The sequence below is a fragment of the Protomyctophum bolini genome, assembly GCF_963924005.1.
Source record: "Protomyctophum bolini genome assembly, chromosome: 20".
NCBI classification, from domain to species: domain Eukaryota; kingdom Metazoa; phylum Chordata; class Actinopteri; order Myctophiformes; family Myctophidae; genus Protomyctophum; species Protomyctophum bolini.
The window spans coordinates 18,286,130-18,310,483 of NC_137881.1; the positions used below are offsets into that span (position 1 = coordinate 18,286,130).

The 24,354-nt window shown below is 45.0% G+C and overlaps 1 protein-coding gene across 12 annotated transcripts in view; it reads right to left on the bottom strand.

Moving 5' to 3' along the window:
- Positions 1-24,354, bottom strand: part of mark2b (MAP/microtubule affinity-regulating kinase 2b) — an 81,271-nt gene that overhangs the window by 14,016 nt on the left and 42,901 nt on the right. For 4 of the 12 annotated variants that reach the window (XM_080791936.1, XM_080791941.1, XM_080791942.1 and 1 more), the window contains exons 8-19: positions 23,549-23,785; positions 21,373-21,492; positions 19,897-20,002; positions 17,634-17,672; positions 17,488-17,523; positions 17,197-17,309; positions 16,341-16,415; positions 15,236-15,293; positions 14,768-14,916; positions 13,251-13,345; positions 8,064-8,216; positions 247-525 (exon numbers count right to left, since the gene is read on the bottom strand). In XM_080791936.1, coding sequence (XP_080648062.1) covers positions 247-525; positions 8,064-8,216; positions 13,251-13,345; positions 14,768-14,916; positions 15,236-15,293; positions 16,341-16,415; positions 17,197-17,309; positions 17,488-17,523; positions 17,634-17,672; positions 19,897-20,002; positions 21,373-21,492; positions 23,549-23,785 — 1,460 coding nt within the window. The remainder of the gene's footprint in view (positions 1-246; positions 526-8,063; positions 8,217-13,250; positions 13,346-14,767; positions 14,917-15,235; positions 15,294-16,340; positions 16,416-17,196; positions 17,310-17,487; positions 17,524-17,633; positions 17,673-19,896; positions 20,003-21,372; positions 21,493-23,548; positions 23,786-24,354) is intronic. The other 8 variants (XM_080791939.1, XM_080791945.1, XM_080791943.1 and 5 more) reach the window with 8 other exon arrangements.

Genomic DNA, 24,354 nt, shown 5'->3' on the forward strand with positions numbered 1-24,354 from the left:
TTGCCCATGTATGCTCTATTACATAAGGATACGTTTGACAAATACAAAAAAATTAAGGAAAAAAAAGTCAATAAGTCAGATATGAATATTCATTTGGGGCAGCCAGGTGCCCCACCAGTATGAACGGGCATCACTTTACTCCCATCTGTTCTACACCCACCACAGATTTAGCCGTTCATCCGTCCCGCCATCTGTTCAGCCCCCTTCCCTCCCCTTCCCTTCCCTCCCCTGCCCCGCACCGCTCACCTGCGCACAAACTTGGAGGTGAACTTGCTGAAGATGCCGGTGGCGCCGTGTTGGCGGCGCGCCTGGCTGTTGCCGTGCGACAGCGACGGGGAGGCGGGCCCGCCGGGGTAGGCGGAGCCCTGCTGGTCGCGCGCGCCCCGCTGCTGGCCGGCGTGGAACGTGCTGCGGATGCCCACGCCCCGCGAGAAGTTGGTGCGGTCCGTGGCTGCCGCCGCCGCGCTGCTGCTGATGTTGTGCGCCGAGGGCGAGGCGCCGGGCGGCCGCTGCTGAGCGGGAGCACTGTAAAAGGGGAGGACGGACAGACAGACAGGACGCCATGGGAACACACAGGGATGGATAGGAAGGTGAGAAAGACAACAAGGTGCCAGTGGCAGACGGACAGACAGACGGGGGAAACAAAGAGAAATGAAGAGAATGGGGGAGGGGAAGAGAGGAAAGACGAGATGGTTAGTTAGCACCGATGAAAGAACACGGTTTACTTCTGTTGGTACCCAAAATGGTGTGCAGGTCCCACTGTGTGTGTGTGTGTGTGTGTGTGTGTGTGTGTTGAGTGTCTGTGCGAGCCTGATGTTTCTTACAGTATAATCCTAAATGATCCAAGCTGGTGTTGTGGAGGCCAGATGAGGTCAGGGACTCAAACAGGGCCATGTACAGACTTTTGGGAGGGGATGCCAAGTTTCCCCCAAACACATGAACACGCTCGCACACACACACACACACACACACACACACAGAATAAAACTGAGTTTGGAAGTACGAAATACCCTAGCAAGGTCATACTCCTGGGCGTGACAAATATGTTAGACTTGGTCAGCATATTCTTAAAACCAGACTTATCAGAAGGGGAAAATGTGAGACCCTGTACCTGCCAATAGAACATAGCATAATGTGACCCAGCCTATGTATTGAATGAGAGCAGAGCAACGTTGGTTCACTTCAGCAAAAGAGAAATAAACAAGAGAAATTATGTAGGCATAAAAAGGGCACTTTCTATGCCTTACTTTCTCCTATGAAGGCAATCAGGTAGGTGCTCAAGCACTGATTGGATCCTATGTGTGCACATGCCCGGACACAAACGCAGTTAATCCTATAATCCTTGGCAAAAGATCACACAAACACACACACACACCCCATTGAGAAATCGTAGCTTACTAACTGCCATTGCTACGCTGTGTGTGTGTGTGTGTGTGTGTGTGTGTGTGTAAAACTCCTGTGCCAGTATTAGAATGGGAAGTGGCTAATGGCCACAGGCAAAAAACTGAACCACAAACACCAACGGAACAAATCAACGAATAGATTTAACACACAGTAGGTCCTCACAACATGCGCAAAATAAAACAATCATCATTCATACGAGTCCAAACTGAAACAGGGTGATGTATTTTTAAGTGGACGTCGTTGCTGCAGTATTTCAACAGATGTCCAAAGGCAAAGTACTGCACACCCACCACTAACAACAAATAGCACGCACATAAAACACACACACAGGCCTTCTGCGAGTGCAGAATACAAGGACAATCAGGGAGACTGGTGGGGGTTATCAACCCAGCTAAAGACAGCCTAAAAGTGACTGCCTATGAGGGAGTAATGGCATTTGATACACAGTAGCACCGTAACTTGCAGTATCCTGTGTCTTTCAAGTGGATTCCTGTTGGAATGATTATGGGGAGGGGGTATTTTCAGCAAAGAGATTTTGTGAAGAGCGAAAGGAGTAGTGAGCCAAGGACAGAACCCTGGGGGACCCCAGTCAACCAAGAATATAGGGTTTTAAGTGGTTAAGACGCAGTCATGTGGTGGAGAATGCTCAGCAAAAGAAGGGCATTAAAAGCTTTTCCCGTCTCTGTTCGGAGGGTTGCTGTGCAGACGCAGCATGCCGTATTTAATTACTAATGTAAACATGCGCCAGCGGCACATCTTTCAACATTACATCGTGTCTCGCAGTTTTTTTTAATTCAGAGCGCTGCCGGTACTGCACGGTGTTAGTGCATTCTGACGGAAAGGCAGCCAGTTGGGTCTCTGTTTTGGACAATGTTCAAAGTTAAATTCTGTTCAGCTTTTGCACGTCCCCCAGTTGATGACATCCGTGTTTAATTACCTGCGTGCACGCCGCACGGCCAAGAGGAAAAGGAGCAAAGAGGAAGCTTAATTATTACGGGTATTTTCATTACAAAGCTGTCAAACATAAAAAAAAGTTTAATGCATTCACAAAACAACAAAAATTGCATCATTATGGGTTTAATTTTGAATTGTACATGACTAGAATGTGTTTCGTTTTTGTAGCGTGACAACAGCCGTGCATTCTCCTCTTTCCAAAGTGGATGACTCTTCCTTCTTTCCTAGTGGGAAAGTGTAGCTCTGATAGATACACTGACACCTCAGCCCCACATGGAGGTTCTCACTCAAAAGTGCTTCTCTCAACTCATCACGTCTCGCTCCACTTGACAATAGTCTTGCTACGATGTCAGCTTGCTGAAGATGACAAGTGCGCTGAGCCTCTGCAAACAGTTTTGATTGAAAATATATGAGACCGTATTCTGGACCAAATGAATCAATCAATTATTATTGCACAGTCTCTTCTTAGTGCGATTTGGCAATGTTAGGCCCAAACCACACCAGCTGCAACTCCTTGCAACGACTCGCAACTCCTTAAAACAAAACAAACCACACCGATGCAACTCCTTGCATTGGGGACAATGCATAGATTTCTGTCAAATAAGGAAACAGACTCATTGCCTTAACTGATGCGCAGTTGCAACACGGAAACTGTTGTGCGTAGTCACCCCTTCTGAGCTGAAAAACCCTGTTTGGCTTGACGTTGGTTTAGAACGGCCAGAAAACGGCACGCGTGCTGTGTGGAAATACGTCGCATTTGAGGCGAGTCAACAAGGAAAGACAGCAAGCCCATATGCAAGAGACAGGGCATTGCCAAACAAGGCTACCGGCACTAACATTTGCTGGACTACTACCAAGAGTACGGTGCTAATGATAGACTTCATTAACACACGGCAGCGGCTCGCCTATTTGGATGCTTCTGTGCTGGTGACTGTAAATGTCCTCTTTGGGAATGAATAACAAATATCATCATCATAGTAACTATAGCTTCTTAATATATTCATATTATAGGTGACTAGACCTGTACGTACCCGTCGGTCACGGGCCTACAGTACTTGGGAACGATGCAACTTGGGAACCTAATAATACCCATTGTCATGGCGCATTTATAGTAGGATGTGGGTAGAGGACAGGCTATGTGTTGGAGTGGTACCTTCTCTCCAGCGTTCCCAACCAGGTTCTGAACAGCCCAAGTTCACTGCTGAACGACGCATGCAACAAAACAGGACTTAAAACATGTAGGCCACCATTTATTTTTCTTCTTCTCCTTCAATGTACACATGTCACAATGTGGGGCGTGGACCGCATATTGGCAGTTCAGTTCACACCAAATGACATGTCAGCATTGCTAGTCACATGCCTGCTTGTTAGCACACAGCTGCTGCTGCGGTGCACATGCTAACAAGCTGTTTGCAGGCGTCCCGACTCCTGAAGGACATGGAGAACACACATCCACCATAGTGTGACAAGTGGCTGGTGGAGACATGCAGCGGCCTAAATGTCAAGGTATCTCCAGTAAAATAAACTTTAGATTAAGCAAGCAGGGTTGCATGCAGAGAGACCAAAAAAAGACAATGACGGCAAATTGCCGAAGAGCAGACACAGACACAGCAAATACATCAGAAAGATTGGAACATTTCTCCTTCATTCATTAAGCCAAGCTTGACTGTGGTGTGGTAACAGGACAGATGGCAGTCGAGGTTTTCCCAGACTCTGACTGTGGTCTGGGTGGGACTGTTTTGGCAATGATGGGGACTTTTATCCAGATGCTTAAAGACCAAGGCCCCATACCAACCCCAAGGAAGGAAACGGGAGACTGCTGAAGCCATTTAAGAATCAAAGCTTCTAGGGAAATACAAGGCTGAAAATGGTCTTTGAAGCCGTGTACAGGTTCAAGACACTAAAAAGAGGGGATGCTTTGTATTTAGCAGGCAGAAGAGAGGAATAAATAAACCATGAATTAACCTCGACAGACATGGCAAACATCAATACTCAATCAAACGTGGACGTACGGCGCATGCAAAACATTCTAATGCATTTACGCAGCGTTGGAAATAGACATTTGCATGCATTTCACACCTTTTTTGTGTCACTGAAGTAATTCTTTTAATAAAAACTTTTAAAAGCTATGTGCATAATATTGTTGTTGTAAGATGGTTGATACTACTTTTAATCTTTCCCCAAACAATTTTGGGGTTGCCAAATTCTGTGTCACCGTTGTCATAGTGTGGGGACAAAGTAATTGCACTTCAGTTCACAACAAATGGCATGTCGGCATTGTTAGCAGTGTCACTAATCACAGGTTCTCTTGTACGGGGAGGATGAATTGACATGGTAATTAAATTGTGAGGAAAAAGGGGGAGGGGTGGAATAATTCGCTATACTAAATTTGAGTGAGTGGTGCAACTCCGTGTGGGGGTCCCCGGAGGGGTCTCTGGAAGTTCCAGACCCACAGGAATGCGCTCAGGGTGCCGGCCCGGTTCCGGCGAGGCGGCCCGCGTCCAAAACGGTCAGGAAATGACAGAGTTACCGTGTGGGGGTCCCCAGGGGGTCCCTCTACTGTACTGTGACTGTACTGTACTGTCACACCCGAAATCATCATATATACAGTTAATATGTGTGTGTGTTGTGAAAATCAACCAAAAGCTTCTTTCGTGCTCGGACGTTTGTTGACGAAATTGTCAATATATTTAGTCTTACTTTTAGTCATCACGGCTTAGTTTTCATTTAGTTTCCATTTAGTTTTCGCCAGTGAAAAAAGGTACCAGTAGACGAACATTTTTCGTCTTAGTATTAGTCGACGAAAACAACACTGGCATGGTGCAGACCAGTGTCTAGAACCCCACTTACCAGGGGCTTCAGTCCCCCCTGAAAGCTCTCTCCTGTGAATTCCACAACTCTCGTCTCTCCCTCCTTCCTACTTCTCCAAAGCCACTGACAAGTTCGAAATCAGAGTACCACGTTCCGTCTCTCAATCCAGGAAATTGAGTGAAACCTAATGCTCCATCAAAACACAGCAGACTAAAATAACGTGTTTGTCTTGTTTTCCAGCCCTTGGCTGTTTGGAACAATTAACCGTCTGCAAGGCCCCTGACTGGAGACTGTTCAAAGTGGAGATATGTAGAGACTACATAGATAGACTCAGGGCTCGACAGTGCGACTAGGTACTCGCATTTGCGACTAAAAATATCACTGTGCGAGTTGTAAAATTAAATTTGTAGCACAGGTGCGACTACAGGATTTGACCGTTCAATCGTGATAAAGACAAGTCTCTGTCTACAGCAAGTGCACATTCTATAGTCGTGGTTCTATACCTACATTTATATTTCTGAACGGCGGTGTCGTTCGCCAAAAAGAGAAGAGCTACAAGCCAACAACGTGTCGACTCTGTCGAGGCTCAATGCGGTGTTCATTTGAAGATCTGTTCCCTTTGCTCCCACCGCCCCTCCCCTCCCTGTGTTGCTGCTCCGTGCTCTTCCCTGTCACACTGCTTGCTAAAGAAGTCAGAGCGAACTCAGCGGGATAGCATTAGCATGATCGCAATCATCGCACAGATTCAGAAGGAATTGCTTGGACCCCGACACGTTATTTGCAAAGTTTGTTTATTACTTTTAACCAAACGCGAGTGAAACAGCGTGCAGCCGTGCACGCACGCGTGTGCGCACACACACACATGGAGTGGACGGATTGATGTTTATCAAAAACAACCCTTGCTTAGCGTTTGCTTACAAAAGTGTGTGCCCAGCATAAATGATAATGCAAATGACCGAACTGGCTGGATTACCGTATTAATATCAGTCAGTCAAAGCCAAGGAGAATGTTACAATACTAATTCACCATCGAGCAGCCTCTGCACTGTCTGAATGTCACACTAACATGGTAGAACAGCAGGATAAAAACGGATAGCCTGTCTATCCATCCATGAGCAACTTATTATCTATCTAGCTCTGGTCCATAGCTCTAATGTGTTGCACGTATTAGAGGTATGGAACAGAGCTACTATCGATCTATCTACAAAGTATTAGCATAAAACAAATTGATTATATAGATTATATGAAAACAAACATAACAATGATATCATGATGAATATCTATTTTGTGATAATTGCTGAAAAGATAGTGATATAATATTTTGACATTATTTTCCACCCCTACCTCATATCACTTCATTAAAAGAATCACACCCATATGAAGTGAGGGGCGCTCTTGTCATCATACATCATCAGAAATCATCTCATACTGGCCAATCAGAATGCCTGTTGCCTGTGATTGGTTAGCTGATTTGCTCGTTTACTTATGACATACATTTTCCCTTCAATGTCAATGGCGTCATATTTAGCAGAATTTTGACGTAATTTCTCTGTTGATTGTCAATGGCTCATTTTGAGATGTGTGGGGACAAAGGCTGTATATTGGAGGGGCTAGCGCCCCTTAAAAATACATCATTTTTCATCGTGCTCCTAAAATAATTTGTGTGCTACTAGATTTTTCAACTTAGGCGCACACGTGCTACTTGGAAAAATGCTAAGCGTCGAGCCCTGGATAGACTATGTCAGTGATTCTCCTTCATTTCAGTCTTGTATGCATTAGGCCACGGACGCCCCATTTGATACACTTTCTCTGGGTCCCCAATATACACCGTAAAATCCTGTGTTCATAGTATACAAACGGAACACTCAGAGTTAGAGACCCCTAAGGTTCTATATGGACCCCTAGTGGTCTCTAGACTCCACAATGAGAACCCGTGGACTATCTAATATTAAGCCGTTTTTCTGCAGTCATTTAGGCTCCATGGTCTTTCTTCATAATTGTTGCTAAGCAACTACTGATTCCATGCCAGCTGTCCGCCATCACCATGGTGATGTGATGGCGGACACTGTTGAATATTATTTTCTGCCAACATATCTTAAGACACCTGTAATGCCAGTTAATGTAAGTGAGAATCCATCTCCTTTATTACCATGGCAATGCTGCAAATACCCTCATACAATATGTTATGAGGCTTAGAAGACTTTAGGTTAGCATGGCTTTTTAAATACAGACTGTCGTTTTGAAAATGGTTTAGTTTATCGGTCTTACTGTTTGAAAGCAATAAACATAAAGCTTAAATTAATGTATTTTGAGGGAGTTAGTGAGCTTTTAAGTCAGAGTACACTGAGCAGCTCCACTTTGTTTCACTTTAAATCAATCTGTAATTGGAGGAAAGCTCCCATGGCCAATCAGTGCCTTCCTTTCCATCACGTCTTTCTCTCTGGACTGTCTTTCTGTGTTGCTCTCTCTCTCTCTCTCTCTCTCTCACGCACCATCTCTTTGTTGACATCCAGCTCTGGAGAGATGGAGCCCAGTGCTGTGTGCAGCAGAGTGAGTGAGTGAGTGAGTGAGTGGGCATGATGATGTGTTGCCAGGAACCGTACCGTATGCAAGCGACTGTGTCTGAACATTGTACTGTATTTGTGTCCACTCTTAGCATTTGTGTTTAAGTGTATGTGTTGTTTTCTGCGTAAGAGCACGCCTATCTTTTGAATCAAACATCTGTGTGTGTGTGTGTGTGTGTGTGCGGGTGTGCTCGTCTGTGTGTGTGCGATGTATACCCATTACCTGTGCGCAGGTATGATGGCTCATGTCTGCGGCGGTCTCTTGTTGAGTGTGTGCGTGCGTGCGTGCAGGTGTGTGTGTGTGTGGGGGGAGGTGGAGGAGGAGACTTGCCTGGGCCGCGGTGTGTGCAGGTCAGAGGAGGGAGGGCATGGATGGTTGGAGGTGGACAGAGACTTGTGGTGACGGGGACGCGAGGATGAGGAGGAGGAGGAGAGCACGGCAGCAGCCGAGGCGGTGGAGGCACGAGAGCCCGGAGTGTTTAGGCTGGGGGGGAGGGAGGGTGTAGGGAGTGGAGGAGGTATGCCCCGCCCAGGACACACACGCACACACACACACACACACACACACACACGTGTGCATACACAAACCCATGCACAGAAATACAGACAAACATGCACAAACATGGACACGTGGGATACAACAATATCACCGATACACACACACAGACAAATATATGCACACACACACACACACACACACACACGCGCATGCCCAAATACGTGACACACACACACACACACACACACACACACACACACACACACACAAATACAGAATATCACAGACATATACAGAAACATGCAGACAAATATGCAAGCACAACGTGACGTAATGACATGAACGACATCAAACGACAGGTACACATGCAGACAAGACAGATTCATGTGAAGACACAAGATCATTATAAAGACCACACACACACACACACACACACACACACACACACACACACACACACAGGGCGGGGGTGATGTGCCGGTAGGCAGGGAGGATGAGGTGGAGCACGGTTAGAAGCAGCACAACTCAATACACACATAATAGGGGATGGGAGGGGGGGGAGAGAGAGAGAGACAGAGAGAGAGAGAGAGAGAGAGAGAGAGAGAGAGAGAGAGAGCGAGAGAGAGAAAAGTACAAGACGGTTGAAGTGGACAGGAGAAGTTGAAGGAGGAGTGATGAATTAGGACAAATACAAAGCTCTGTAGACAGACAGACAGTCAAAAGCCCTACTAGTGGGACAGCGAGCAAGAAAGTTTGCGTTTTGGCAGCAAGCGTGGACTCGGCATGGTTCAAAATGGAGGCCAATAAAGACCCATAATCAAACTGCCAACAGTCTGTTATTTTGCCTTCTGGTCACCTTCTAATGTGTACATTACACTGTGGATGAGCCAACAGCGACAAACAAATACTATCTTTAGCCCACGGTTCAAATAGATATGCTTAGAACTAGACGGCAGTTGGAAAGGGAAATGTCCAAATAAAAATTGCATAATGAAAACAGATAGCCCAGCCAGAAATAGGCCATGTCAAGTTCCGGCTATCATGCACAGAGCCTCTCAAAATACCATGTGATGAAGTGTAAAAATGAAGTGTTAAGATTGAGGCCTAGCCCTGACACATTACAGCTGGGATAATTTGTCTCCCTACTTAACCCCCAGGAGAGTAAAACTAACTGGATTTGCCATAACTTTGCAATGAAAAGCCATGTTTGATGCTGAATTACCTTAATTGAAATTAATGTAACACCGGGCCAGACTATGATGACAATCATACATGTTGAATTTGTGTTGTGTGTACTTGTACTCGCATGCAATATGCAAAAGTCTTAACAAGAAAGCCCCTTACAGTAGAATGGTCTACATTTCTGTACAACATGCGGTTGAAGATGTGAATAGACATTAGACAATGACATGTCAAGACTCCGTTATAGTCCGGAGGCGTTCCAAGCTGTCAGGGGGACATACAGTAAGCTGTCAGGGGGACATACAGTAAGCTGTCAGGGGGACATACAGTATATGAACTGAACTTGGCAGCTAGTGCATTTCTAACCCCGGTCTGTGGGGGAAAGCCTGCGACACGCAGCACGTTTTCTGTATGAAAACAGGATGTGAGGAGCATCCTGGATGCGCAGTGGGCTCAGATCACACAGCAAGAATCAAGACTGTTTGCATACAGCATATATTATATATGGTGTATATATATCTTTTTTTTCCAAGAGTTGTGGTTATTCAGAGAGTTGTACAGGCTCCGAACATTACAGACAGCAGTAACATGCCTTTGACCACACGCGTGCATGCACCCACGTATACACACACACACACACACACACACACACAAGCTGCATACTAAACACTGTGAGAGACAGGGGAGAGTGGTACCAGAAGGAAAGGCACAGACAGAGAAGGAGAGAGAGAGAGAGAGAGAGATAGAGAGAGAGAGAGAGAGGAGCATTGGCAGAGGTCAAACAAACAGACTGCTGATTACACAGAAAGGCCACACATAGCTCATGGAGAGTCAACACACACACACACACACACACACACACACACACACATTTGTGTGCGCGAGTGAGCGAGCACGTACGTTCTGGCAGGGATTAGCATGGCTAGTGATGGAAAAATAACAGCAGTCATTGACCAGTAAGGACTGGACAACACTGTGTGTGTGTGTGTGTGTGTGTGTGTGTGTGTGTGTGTGTGTGTGTGTGTGTGTGTGTGTGCACGCACACACACACATGTGCTGGTATAGGGTGTAATGTTTGAGCGTGTTGTAATGTATGTGTAATGTGTGTGCGTGTGCGTGTGTGTGTGTAAGCCTATTAGGAGGCAAGTCTGGGGGTGCATATAGCGTCAGTAAGAGTTAATATCATAATATTCCATCACAAGTCTTCCTAATCCCCTTAGAGAGATGAGGTGAACTTTTTTTATGGCGTCAAAAGCAAAGAGAGAGAAGGGGGGAGGAGACGGGAACGAACAGCAAAGTACACACACACACACACACAAACACGAGCTCGCGCGTACACACACACACCAAGTTAAGCTTTCACGAGGAGGCGAGTAGGAGAAGCAACATCAAAACATACATTTAAAAAGAGAAAGAAAAGATCAAAGAGAATGAAAGAGGTTGGAGAGGGGGGGGTGGGGGTCAAGTACACAAGCCCAAAACGTCATAGTTTTTAATGATGACCACCAATTAAAAAAACAAATGATTAAAAAAAAAGCAGATGACAACCGCTAAGTTAGCAAAGCCTACAGTAGCTTAGCTTAAAACCAATGTTCTCAACGTTGGTTCTAGGTTCTGTAACTCTGAGAAATAATGTAACCAAAATGGCCGCCCTGTTCCATTTGTACACTCTCAAGAGTTACAGATCCATGAGTGTCCATGTCTGGACCACACATTGAGAAACAGAGGCTTTAAAGAACCCACAGTAAAACCGCACAATGTCTCAAATGACCACTGCATCCTCTGTGGCAAAAGACAGACAAGAGGTGGTTCCGTTTTAACTTTTCATGTTAAAATGCACCTGAGAAATGTATGCCTGCGTGAAAACAATTCAGAGAACTCCCCTCTTAGTTCTTTCAGGGGATAATTTGTAGTAGCCAAGTGCTATATATCGGGACAATATCATCGCCCAACTCGCACCACAAACAGAATGGAATGGGCCCACACAGGGAACGACGTGGTCATTTGAGATCTGACACATAGAACTAGTAAGTAAGCAGTACATGACAATGAAGCATACACTACATGACTATCAAGAGACACTCAAGCATCATTGGTTAATGCTTATGAAGAGGATGCACGAAGCTGATGGCAGGTTGAAGCATCAGGTGGTGTGTGTGTGGGGGGGGGGGGGGGGGGGGGGGGGGGAGTCAAAGCCACCTCCGGTGTAACGCTAGGCTAGATGATTTCTTTTGGGGGGCTTTTTTGGCCTTTATTTCATAGTGTAAAGTAGACAGAGGAAATGGGGGGAGAGAGAGATGGGGAGCGACACGTAGCAAAGGACTCGAACCTGTGACGCGCAGCCTAGGTGCCCAGATGTCAAACGCAGTGTTGAGTGACGATCGTGATTTTCTTTCGGCCAGAAAATACATTTTGGAACAATAATCGGTTCTTTAGTTAGGGGCCATTGAATAAAGCTTGTTTTGAGCAAAAACGCAATCTGGGAAAATAATCAAGAGATAAATGTATCTTATAGCGTGACTTTTGTTTCTTTTGAGACGGCAGGTGAAATTCTGCTTAGAACCATTGATACGTTGGCCAAGAGCACGATCTATCATAAACCAAAGACCACATGACCGAGATCTCCATCATCGGCGACGAAGCGTTGGATTAGACTTGACAGAGATCTCCGCCAACGGCAGGGAAAGTGATTTTCACTGAATTGTGCAGTTATGACGACGTCCGGTGACCTAAATTATAAAACACACAGCATTGTATTGCATCATACGCTTACCGAGTGATTTATGCGTTATTAAATGCAAAGGTTTGTTTAATAGGATCATGGCTGTGATGTACAGCTGGGCTTACTCAGTTAACCCTAGCATACCAACTCCAGCAAACATTCGCTTGAAAAAAGAGGGGACCAAACGAAGTGTATAGGTTTTAAGTGGCTAACCGTTAACACAAGAGAAAATACTTATTTTCTGTCGTGTTAAAAAGATACTTAAATACATTTTCATTCGAAAATTAACGACGTTTAGGCTTTACTGGAGTTTGGGGGACGTAGCCTGGAGGTGTTTGGATGGAGTAAGTCCTTTAGTCGAGTCACGCTAACATTTGCCAGAGCCGTGACAGGCGGCTCAGAGAGGAGGGAATGTTTTTTTTGGAGGACAAGGGAGCAGGGAACGGACAGAAGAGAAGTAGTGTATGAGTGAGCAGGATTCAATGTGTCAGCCTGTGTCAATTAGGATTGTTTGCTACCCTCGCTTCCTTCCTGTCCGTTTGCCTGCCTGCGAGTGTGCCGCTCGAGAGCCACTGCGAGCGTGTGTGCTCGCAGTGTCCTGCTCTGGGTCAGACTTGCATAATGTCCATCAACCCATGCAAGGGTGACCTGTAATCTACTTGGAGGTCTGGCTCTAAATCCCACAGGAGTGGCTGTGGTCCCCAGGCCAGGAGGGGTGGCCCCGCCCTGGGGGGAGACGGGGACAGCTGTGGGCTCGCTCGGGGCCAGCTGGCAGAGGGCTGGCTGGGGAGCTCTGAGCCAAGCGCTGCCATCCAGGCAGCCAGTTAGTCAGTCAGTCACTGGTGCTCGGCTGAGGCAGCACTTCATTCACAAACCGCACTGTAAAATCCTTTTGAGTGTTGTTCATTTAATCTCACAGAAAAGGAGCAAACGAGTCCATTTTGACACTTTCAAATTAACCGATGCGTTTTGAGCTTGGAGATCGGCAATTTCGGAAAATATTTTAAATTGTTTCGCCTACAATGACATGGCCAAAATAGGGATGCCAGGTACCGTCCGTTCAATAACGTGGCAAGGAGTTGCGTGTGTGTGTGTGTGTGAGCGCGCGTGCGTACCTGTCCTTGCCGTTCTGGATTCCCTGGCCCAACGTGGCTCTCTCAGCCAAGGGAGAGTTCCTACTGCGACCTGTACCAGTAGACAGGATGCTGTTCTGGAGGCAGAGAAAGACAATGGACGTCGTGTGTGAGTGAGTGAGAGGAGTAGGTTACGCATAAACTGTGCAACCCGACGCACACGCTCACACGACATGTCACTTTGCGGCCTTGTAGAGCAGCCATTCTTTCTAGTATGAATCTTTCCCCTTTTTTATTTATTTTTATTTTTCGTTTTTCTTTTTGGTTTTATGACCTCAATTACACCCAAAAGACCTGAACTTTGAACATTCAGTTGATTTTCAGCAGTGTGTGTGGTTTTCTGTGTGTTCTGAATCCTTTTGAGCTGCAATGAAAACAGGCCTCAGCAGTGACATCTGCTGGCAAATCCCTGTCATATATGGGATTTGGAGAGTCTTACCTCACACTCAACAGGAAAATCAGAGCACTTGTTTGAGTCAGAAAACCCCAGACCACAGAAAATCTACTGAATGTTAAAAGTTTGTTTGGGCGCAATTGAGCTCAGAAAACCTACAAAAATGTAGCCATTGATAGTGAAGTCAATGATGAGACGAGGAATGCTTTAGCACGTCAATGTTTTCCTGCCCATCTACTGCCACAATGTCTGCCACTGTATCTCCCTTTCATATCCACGTGAGTCCGTCAACAAAGCGGCTTCATTTCCTAAACAAAGCATCCTGCTGGGGTGTTGTCTGCGGCCATGTCCATGTGCATGGTTTTACGTCATCGCACATGTGTGTCCATTTATCATCCTTGTGTATTGATAGTGTGTGTGTGTGTGTGTGTGCGCGTTTGTGTGAGTTCAATAAGCCTAATATGCGCTTGTTTGTTTTTCTTATGGCAATCATGTGATTCATGTCGTTTCATTCTGACTGAATCGACATTGACTTCATTGTAGGGGTGTGTGTGCAAGGTCAATACCTTGCACGTGTGTGCAGGGAGAGAGGGGATTTGTAGATATCAATGTGTGTGTGTGTGTGTGTGTGTGTGTGTGAGAGAGACGGGGGAGGGGGGATAGATCTGTGATTATAGGTGAATGGAAGTGTGTGACAGCTAATGTATCGATTAATCTGTGTGTGTGTGTGTGTGTGTGTGTGAGAGACGGGGGATAGATCTGTGATTATAGGTGAATGGAAGTGTGTGACAGCTAATGTATCGATTCATCTGTGTGTGTGTGTGTGGGTGTGTGTGTGTGTGTGTGAGAGAGTGCAAGCACGTTGACGTGTATGTCCTGTGCTCAATTATGCTTAAAATATCACTGATCAAGGAAGTCGAGTTTATTTATTTTTTAACTGCATAAGAGCATCGGCATTTGTTATCATTATCTGTGCGTGGGAGAACGCCCTAGGGAATGTCTGTGTGTGTGTGTGTTGTGTGTGTGCGCGTGTGTGTGCATGCGTGTGTGTGTGTGTGTGTGTGCGTGTGTGTGTGTGCGTGCGTGCGTGTGCGTGCAGTCTCACGGTGGAGGGTGTGGTGCTCTTCTTGCGATCCGGCGCCAGCGGGCTGGCAGGCACCTTGGTGGTGGAGCTGCTCGACGAGCCTTTCCTCCCAGAATCCTCTGCTGCCGTACGGTTGTCCACCTGGCCACTCCTCTTAGAGTAGGAGGAGCCTAGAGAGAGAGAGAGAGAGAGAGAGAGAGGGGGAGAGAGAGAGAGGGAGGGAGGGGGGGAAGGAGACAACAAAAGCAAACAGTGTCAAATCTATTGCCATTAAGATGGGTTAATCACCCATCTTTCCCCATTAGGTAGTACTACCAAGTAATCAAATAGGGCTTACGTGGTTAACTGTAATATATATATATATATATATATATATATATATATATATACATATATACACACACACATACAGCTCCTTCTCAAAAAAATTATATCATGTAAAAAATGAATATCGTGTAAACGTTAATCTCTTCCCATTCTGACACACACCAGTCTCACCCTGATCGGTGGCCCGCCGAGGTTTGTTGGACGACACACTGCGCTGTACCTGGAGAGAGAGAGAGAGTGCACGGAGACACAGTGCTTAGTGTGTGCGCATGTGCACGTGTATGTGTGTGCTCAGAGTGATAATAATAAAGATCTTGGAGAGGCAGCAGCTGGTGATGTCGGCGGTGTGCTTGCTGCACCGTGTGAGGCGAGCGTTCATGTAATGCAATGTATATCTACGCAGTGTGTAGATATACACACAGTATATACTGTGTGTGTGTGTGTGTGTGTGTGTGTGTGTGTGTTCGTGTGTGTATATACACACACACACACACACACACACAGTATATACTGTATATTATATATGGATATTGGATATCAAATGGATATCAACGTGATGTGCTGAGTGACTACATGATGACTTCAGCAAGGTTAAGGGAAGGACTTTAACACTGCACTGAATGGAAAATGAGCTCAAATTTCAAGCCGTGAAATAAACATGAGGGGTAAATGAGAGGATGCGAGTCCATGTTTACCTGGCCGAGACTACTAGAAAACAAACAGTTGACACTCCGATGTGACACTTACAAACAAAGCGGAGCTAGATTCAGGTCTTCTTATCCACATGAACCCCTCCTATAGCCATTCTAGGGCTAATATTCAGCGCAAACAGCCAATCTACAAACTCACAACGCATGTTTCGAGCTTATAGATTTTTGGAAAGAGATGCAGCCCGGAAGATAACTCTTTTTTCCTATAGACGTTTCACAAAGTATTTATTTAAAGACCTGTAAGCCTCGGACAAAGGCCTGCTCGGCTGCTGACAAATAATGGCAATAAACACAGTTTTTTTTACCCTGCCCTTGCTCTTATTTTTTCTTTTTCTTTCCTGCGTTCACGGAGTCGGGTCTCCTCTAGAGCTCACGTTATTATTTGTCATTTCTCAACTGTCCAGCAGCGCTGCCGTGGAGACTCCTTGAATGTCACGTCCATGACCGGCAGGGTTACGTGCCTCGCGTTTCAAGGAGAGGACAAGGAGCTGTGTGCGCGCCATGTGGGGCGTGATACAGAAGGGGAGGAGAATGTGAAGTTTGTGTGCTCGCTGTACCTTGTGAGGCGGGGAGGGGGCATTTATGTTGCTTACATCACTTCCTGGGCGGGGCTTGATCGTGCCTTCTTCCAACTGTCGCAAAGAATGAAAAGGGGGATGAGAATGGGTGCACGTAATGAAGATCGATAAGATGGATAGATACGTTATTACAGACACACACACACAGAAAGAGAGGGAGAGAGAGAGATGTAATGTGATCCTGTCGGACAGAGCAAGCATGAAAATGGTGCAGAATGGTGTGACGTTACAGTTCCTTAAACTTCAACGATATGCTGATATGACACCGATGCTGGTGGAGCATTTCAGTGTTTCAGGAAGTTACTGTGGCTTGTCCATTTATACCACACCATCGTGTACCGACAGCAGCTCTGACAGTCCATTAACTTAACTCTCGCGTCCCTATCGGAGGCAATAAAAAATATATATGTATATTAAAAATATATAATCTTAAAGCTATTATCAGTCATTTATTATTACTTTGTCATACTGCTTCGCATAAGGATAATAGAGTGTTGCAGTCCCGCCCCCTTCCATGACGATGAGAGACCCGGAAAATAATTCCCCGTTCATCGGCCCAAAACATTGTGTTTATTGTCATGATTTGTCACAACTGGAGTTGGCTTTGTCCGCGACGTAAATGTCTTTGAATAAATACTTTTTGAAAAGTCTATGAGGAAAATGAACAGGGAATTATGTTCCGGGTCTCTCGTTGTCATGAAAGGGGGTGGGACTGCGACGCTCTATAGCTGTGGTTTCTTGAAAAGCACTGCACTGTACCTGGACATTGTATGCAGTGTGTGTGTGTGTGTGTGTGTGTGTGTGTGTGTGTGTGTGTGTGTGTGCGCGTGCGCACCTCCGAGTTCCTATAGTCCAGCAGCAGGTACGTGGCCATCACGTCATTGTACTTCTGGTTGACCAGAGAGTCCTGGATCTCCTCCTGAGAGAAGCCCATCTGTAGCATGATTTCTGTGCAGAACACACACACCCCAACATCCAGTTACTATACGGCGGATCCGCAGGCAGCGGCACTTCAGAATCAAATCTTCATTGCTTGACCCCCGGGATTCCGCATCTGAATCTGAGTTTGTCCTTTTCTTTTAAGAGGTTTAAATCAGCTTGCCCTTCCTGCACCCTTCTCCTTTACCTGTTTTTCTGTCTGCTGCATCTGGTGTCTTCCTTCCTGTGTTAATTATAACAGTAGAGGATTAACGAAACATGGTATGATCTTCATTTACCCATCTTAAAGTAAACTTTAAAAAAAAAAACTTCAACACTTGGTTCAAGTTGTACCTGTCTGCCGATTACTGATGATTACCTGGTAAATGTGATCTGGAAAGACATTTAGCGCATACAGGCTGACAGATTATTTCCAAATGAATTATCATTCGATGAAGCACATTTCAAATAATTGTTGACCGTACCAGAATGTGAAACTATACGATAGTTAGTATGCAATGTGTGATACAATTTACACATTAAAATGTATGGATTTTAGCAAAACCCTCTTATCCAGAGTAGTGCTTTAAACGTAACTAGTATACCAGGTAAACACCAAGCCTAGCATCCGTCTAAACATCATGCTATGTAAAGAACATTCTTAGCATTTGTGGTCAAGCAAACAATATTTGTATCTAAACATACAGTAGATACAACTTACCAACATACATCGGCATTTCATAGCATAACTATCAAAAATAGGCAACAAGTTCTAGGGCAGTGGATCTCAAACCTTTTCACGTCATTTTCACCCCGAAAATAACATGAATTTGGCCACGGACCCTCGTCTGAAAGTAATTTTTTGCAAGGGATGTCTATACTAAGACATGTAAGACTTAAAATAATAGTCCACATTTTTTACATTTGTTGCAAGATTTTTGACAACAGCGGGCCTACAGTACGAGCTCAAAACATGTCACGAAGCTGCCGTGTTGTGAGCTTGTAGATACAGCCGATGTATACGACTGTATCAAATGATTTAGCTGGGGACGCCCGGGAACCCCCTCAAGAATCCATGGGCGTCCCCAGGGAAACCACTTTGTGAGCCACTGTGCTGTGGTGAGTGAGAAGAGTTGACAGACTGCGCTGGAAAATGGTGAGCCAGTCTGCAGTTGTGAGTGAATGAAGTGGGAAGTCATTCCACAGCTTAACCCATTTTGACCCGAGGATGATTCGAAAAAATGTCTTCTAAATCATGACAGTTTTCTGAAAATCCCATGTTTCTATGTCAGTGGTGGTCAACCTTTTTCACGTCAAGGACCCCCAGAATTATCTGTATTTGGCCGCGGACCCCCATCTGAAAATATGTTGTTTCAGGGGCCATTTGAGTTAAAGAGTTAAAGATTTGTGCCACATTTTCACGCTTTTTCAAAAATGAAAATGTTTCAATTGCTAAGGTGTAAGATAATGTTAAAACACCAAAAGGGGTCCCCGTTCAGAATGGGTTAAGAGAGAGGAGCCCAGAGAGAGAGGAGTCACCCCCGTGGAGTGATGGTCACAGTGTTTTAGGGACGGGGGACGAACAGACTTCCTGTGACCACACACTGATCACCAGAGTTTTGAACTGGGAAATAAGGGCAGCAGCCGGAAGCCAGAGAAAGGGAGCCCAAATAGGGTGAGAATTGAAAATTTGAGGAGGTTGAAAGCCAGACACCTCATGTGTTTGCAGATTTTTTTAGTAAACCTAATAACACTGTGACAAGAACCACAACCGTGTGTGTGTGTGTGTGTGTGTGTGTGTGTGTGTGTGTGTGTGTTTGTATAACGCGATGGACACTAAACGTGTACCGTATATGTAAAATGTTTACACTGGTAAACAATTAAAACCAACAATTAAAAACAATTTGAATTACTCTGTGGACGTCCCAAAACAAGACACGATTTCGGAGTTTCCAAAAAGATAAGGCAACCGAGGGAATGGGGTAGAGCATGCCAACCCATGTAAACCAAGAATGGGCCAAAATGTTGGCCCATAATTGGGGGTGCACGGTTATGAAATTATGACCGATATCCGATATTTATTTTCAGGGTCATATCTGCCGATACCGATATTATACAGAGGACCACAATGGCTACAAGCCTATGCCCTAGGAGCTTAGACCAAAGCCTGTTAATAAAGTATTCAATCAATCAATAAATACCAGCGACTGAGGTCCACACAGAGAAGCCTTTGTGATCAAAAACAAGCGTGTTAGCTGGGAACGTTTCACAGCTACTGGGGATATTACGGGAGTCACCTGTGTGTGTGGCAGTGTTGATTTTGACAGCATATTTTTGATTTTAGCTTTAGTCATAGTTTTAGTTGACTAAATATAAGATTTTAGTCACCTAAATCTACAGTTGATTTAATCGTCTAAAATGTATTTTGGCGGGCCTTGATGCCGTCGTAATGACTGATTTTACAGTTCCTTCCTAACAGTCTAGTTTGTATTTGTTGACGAAATTGACAATATATTTAGCGTTAATTTTAGTTTCCATTTAGTTTTCACCAGTGAAAAAAGGTAGTCAACGAGCATCATAGTATTAGTTGAGGAAATCAATACTGGCGTGCGTGTACCTGTACCTGTCCTCTTGGGGTCCTTGTAGTCTGGCTGGGGTTCGATGTACGGTTTTAGCTCCTCCTCCTCGTGGCCTACATTCATCCACCTGTCTCTCATTATCTGCTGCTGGGACCAAAGAGATGGAGGGGAGGAGAGGAGAGGAGAGGAGAGGAGAGGAGAGGAGAGGAGAGGAGAGGAGAGGAGAGGAGAGGAGAGGAGAGGAGAGGAGAGGAGAGGAGAGGAGAGGAGACACGAATACAAAAGGAAATGGAAGGGGAGAGGAGGGAAGGAAAGGAGGGGTGCAGAGGAGTGATATGGACGGTTCCGTGCATCAATCACATTGCAGACATACCGCAAGTTTACATCCAACACAAAGTAAGAACCCATTTTATGCCTGGCAGCCTTCTTTTTCTTTCGGCTTTTTTTCCCCTTCAGGGGTCGCCACAGCGAATCATCTGCCTCCATCTCACCCTGTCCTTTGCCTCCTCTTCTCTCACACCAACTAACTTCATGTCCTCTTTCACTACATCCATAAATCTTCTCTTTGGTCTTCCTCTAGGCCTCCTGGCCTGGCAGTTCCAACCTCAACATTCTTCTACCGATATATCCCTCCTCTGTACGTGTCCAAACCATCTCAGTCTGGCCTCTCTGGCTTTATCTCTAAAACATCCGACATGCGCTGTCCCTCTGATGTACTCGTTCCTGATCCTATCCATCCTTGTTACTCCCAGAGAGAACCTCAACGTTTCAGTCTCTGCTACCTCCAGCTCTGCTTCCTGTCTTTTCCTCAGTGCGACTGTCTCTAAACCATACAACATGGTTATAACGCCTGGCAGTAAAGTGTTTAATTTTGTTTAGTCAAAAATGTCAGAAATAAAAGTCGGTGCATAAAACAATCATTAGACTACGTCAATAACGTCAATATGATGGTTCTCAACCAGTGGTCCTGGAGGGGGTTCCAGGTGGTCCCCCAGCTAAGAGTTGGTAACCAAATGGACCCTCTTGAACTCTTGAGTAAAAATGTTACACTCTAAGGGGTTAAATTATTGCAAACATCTGCATTACTTAAGTTAATTTACAAGAAATCTATTGTATTGTTATTTTGATCAACGTTTGCCAGTTCTCTCTTATGGTACCAACCTCAATACGGCATGGAAAGGTTGACATATTCTTACGTTTTTGGGTCTGTGAGGCTAAATCTCATCAGATGGTGGTCTGTGGCTCAAATGCAGAATAAATAACGGGCCTCGATATGAAAAGGCTTGAAAAGCACTGACGTAATGTGTTATACCACACTTTTGGGCTGCCGTAACCCAGTTGTACACCAGTTTATAACATCGTACCAAACTGTGTAACCATGGAAACAGTGGTCCATGATATAATGAGAATTATGAACTAAAGTAACAAATATGAAGTGAAAGGTCATTTCAGAATTAGAAGTGTGTGCACGTGTGTGTGCACACGCGTGCGTACTCTCGTGCGCGAATGCGTACCTCCAAGCTGCCTCTCTTGGATGGGTTGAGGATGAGGAATTTCTTGAGCAAGTTCTCACAGTCGGTGGACATGTAGAAGGGAATCCTGTATTTACCACGCAACACGCGCTCTCTCAACTCCTGCACACACACACACACACACACACACACACACACACACACACACACACACACGAGAAGATGGACAGATACAAAGATGAGTGGAGGAAAGGTAAGTAGATAAGGTCAGGACAGATGGAATATAATTACTAAATGAGGGATGGAGTTGCCAGATGAAGAAAATAATTACTCAGGGGAGGGAAGGGAAAACAGAGAACAGACAGATGGAGGGATGGCGTTCATAAATTACACTAAATACACGTGAGCTGAAAAGATTCAAGGTATCCAGGGTAACGTGGTAAAGTATATTTATTCAAGTTAACTATAAGCTTTTAGCTTCAGCTTATTCTTTTTCGATCACAAAGTTTTATCCAAAAGACGAAGTTTATTGATATGAAAACCGATCAAATCGCTCTACAGCCTAGGAGTGCCTGTTGCACAACAGTGGGATGTCAACTTAAAACGTTAATAACTCGCAATCTAAATCATCCTGTCCAATTCTGAGAAAAGATCCTGTGTTAGACAGCCCCCCGCTGTCCAGTTGCTAGTCGCGTTAGATTTAATCATGCCTCCCATAGAGTGTTTTGGCTTCATTTAGCTGCTCCAGCCATATCCGGTATAACTTCCGGTACGTCGGTAAAAGTTGCTATAAAATCACTTGGGCGCTATGATTTAATGGATTAAATAACCCCAGGTAATCGGAGTGTTAACTATGTTTATGTTGACATATGTGATGTTATGGATACTGGGGAAGATGATCGAAATAAAAACTAACTAACCCTAAAAAAAAACAGTAAGTAGACATGCAAATCGACCATTGACAAAGCTTCTAGGATTTTTTTTGGGATGCAGATTGCAGCCCCTAGATGTGTCACAGAGAGGCTTTAGGAGCGTTTTACCCATTGCTGGCTGTCTGAATACAAAAGATAAATACAAATAAAAAGTTCATTCAAATGCTGAGAAATACTGAAAAGATATTGCTTATAGCAGCTTTAACCACGTGTCTATTTGCAGAAAATAACAGATCTGACATCGTCACTGAATGGTCGCATATTATGACATGAATAGCCGGAATAGGAACACTGGGGTTATGTGCTTGCTTATTAATACTTTCATTCACCGCTACCCGAGTAATCCATTCAGCTGTCACTTGAAGGGAATAATGCCCATGCCCATTCTTAAGACTTTATTGTCGTTTAAACGGGATGATGAAAATTTAAGTAATTTGGTGTGCAATGGTGTGCGTCAGAGAAAATTGCACCCTTTTCCCCAGAAACAGAATAATAACTTTGTTCCCTTTCAAACACATACAGTAACATCCTTCCAAAATTACAGCAGTTTGACCATTGCCATTGTGTATATTCTGCTGATATACTACATTGACAAAGCTCTCAAATATAAAGATGTTCGTAGACTACCCATTATCTTGGAGCTCTAATAACATATGTGCAGCAATTGGCTCAAGGGTAGAATGGTCGGATGGTAACCGCGAGGTTGCCAGTTAGAACCCGGGCTCCACCCAGAGTTATTGTCGAAGTGTCCTTAAGCAAGACACTGAACCCCTAATAGCTCCTGATGTGCTGGTTGGTGCCTTGAATGGTTTATGGAAATCACTGGTCTGAACTAGGCCTACTCCATTAAGACCTGGAACGCATCTGTGTCGCCTTAGCTTTTAACCACAATAACAATTATTTTAAACTTTAACTGTTGAAAAATAGCATACATACAAGCTCACAGATTTGAAAAATCGTGAAAATGTGGCGCAAATCTTTGAATATAGCTTCTTTCGCAGGAAACGTTCTTTTTTTTTGGTTCTTAAAGGGGGTTCCAGGGGGTCTCCAGCAAGTTGGGAACCAAATGGACCCTTATGGGACTGTAACTCTGAGAGTGTACAAATGGAACCAAATGGACCCTAACAGGTCCATTTGGTTCCATTTGCAGTCTCTCAGAGTTAAATTAACATAATTATTTTACAATATAAATTGGGGTCTCAGAGATAGAAATGCCGTTAAATGGGCATCCGTAGCTTAATGCATGTCAAACTGGGGGGGGGGGGGTCCTTGAAATGAAAACCCACCTTGAGGTTCTGTCCGTCGAAGGGCAGCGAGCCACTGACCAGCGTGTAGAGGATGACCCCCAGGCTCCAGACGTCCACCTCGGGCCCGTCGTACTTCTTCCCCTGGAAGAGTTCGGGGGCGGCGTATGGCGGCGAGCCGCAGAACGTGTCCAGCTTGTTGCCCAGCGTGAACTCGTTGCTGAAGCCAAAGTCTGCAATCTTTATGTTCATGTCGGCGTCTAGCAGCAGGTTCTCCGCCTGGACACGGGACAGGACGGGGGGGGAACGAAAACAAATGGGGGGTTAATCACACTAATACAATAATCAATATTCAACCAGTAAGACGTCCTGAGGGCGAGAAGCGACCTTGCCTGAAACAACAGAGTTTCTTAATACGACGGCACAGTTAAGAAGCAGGAGTTAAACTATAAATCTGGTGTTCGTGAGGTCAGATGTACAGTTGCTGGCCGGCTCCAGATCTAGGTGATGATCCAGTCTTCTCCATGTATGGCTATCCAGGGTTGGATGAGGTCAGTGTTGTGATCTTCATATATGGAGACGGCCATATATGGAGCATGTCACGAGGCTGTGACGGACTGCCTGACAGGTTTCTGCAGGTTTTCAGAGTATACTGAGACCTATGGGCGCAATCAATATAGCCCTAAAAAACTAAAAATATGAAAACAACAGAAAAACAGGTGGGAGAAGATAACACTTGTTTAAGAGGTTGGCAGACTGGAGACAAACTGGGCAACCACATTCTACTCCTGTGTGCGTGCTTGTCAAATAATAGTTGTGAGTGTGAGAGTGTGTGTGTGTGTGTGTGT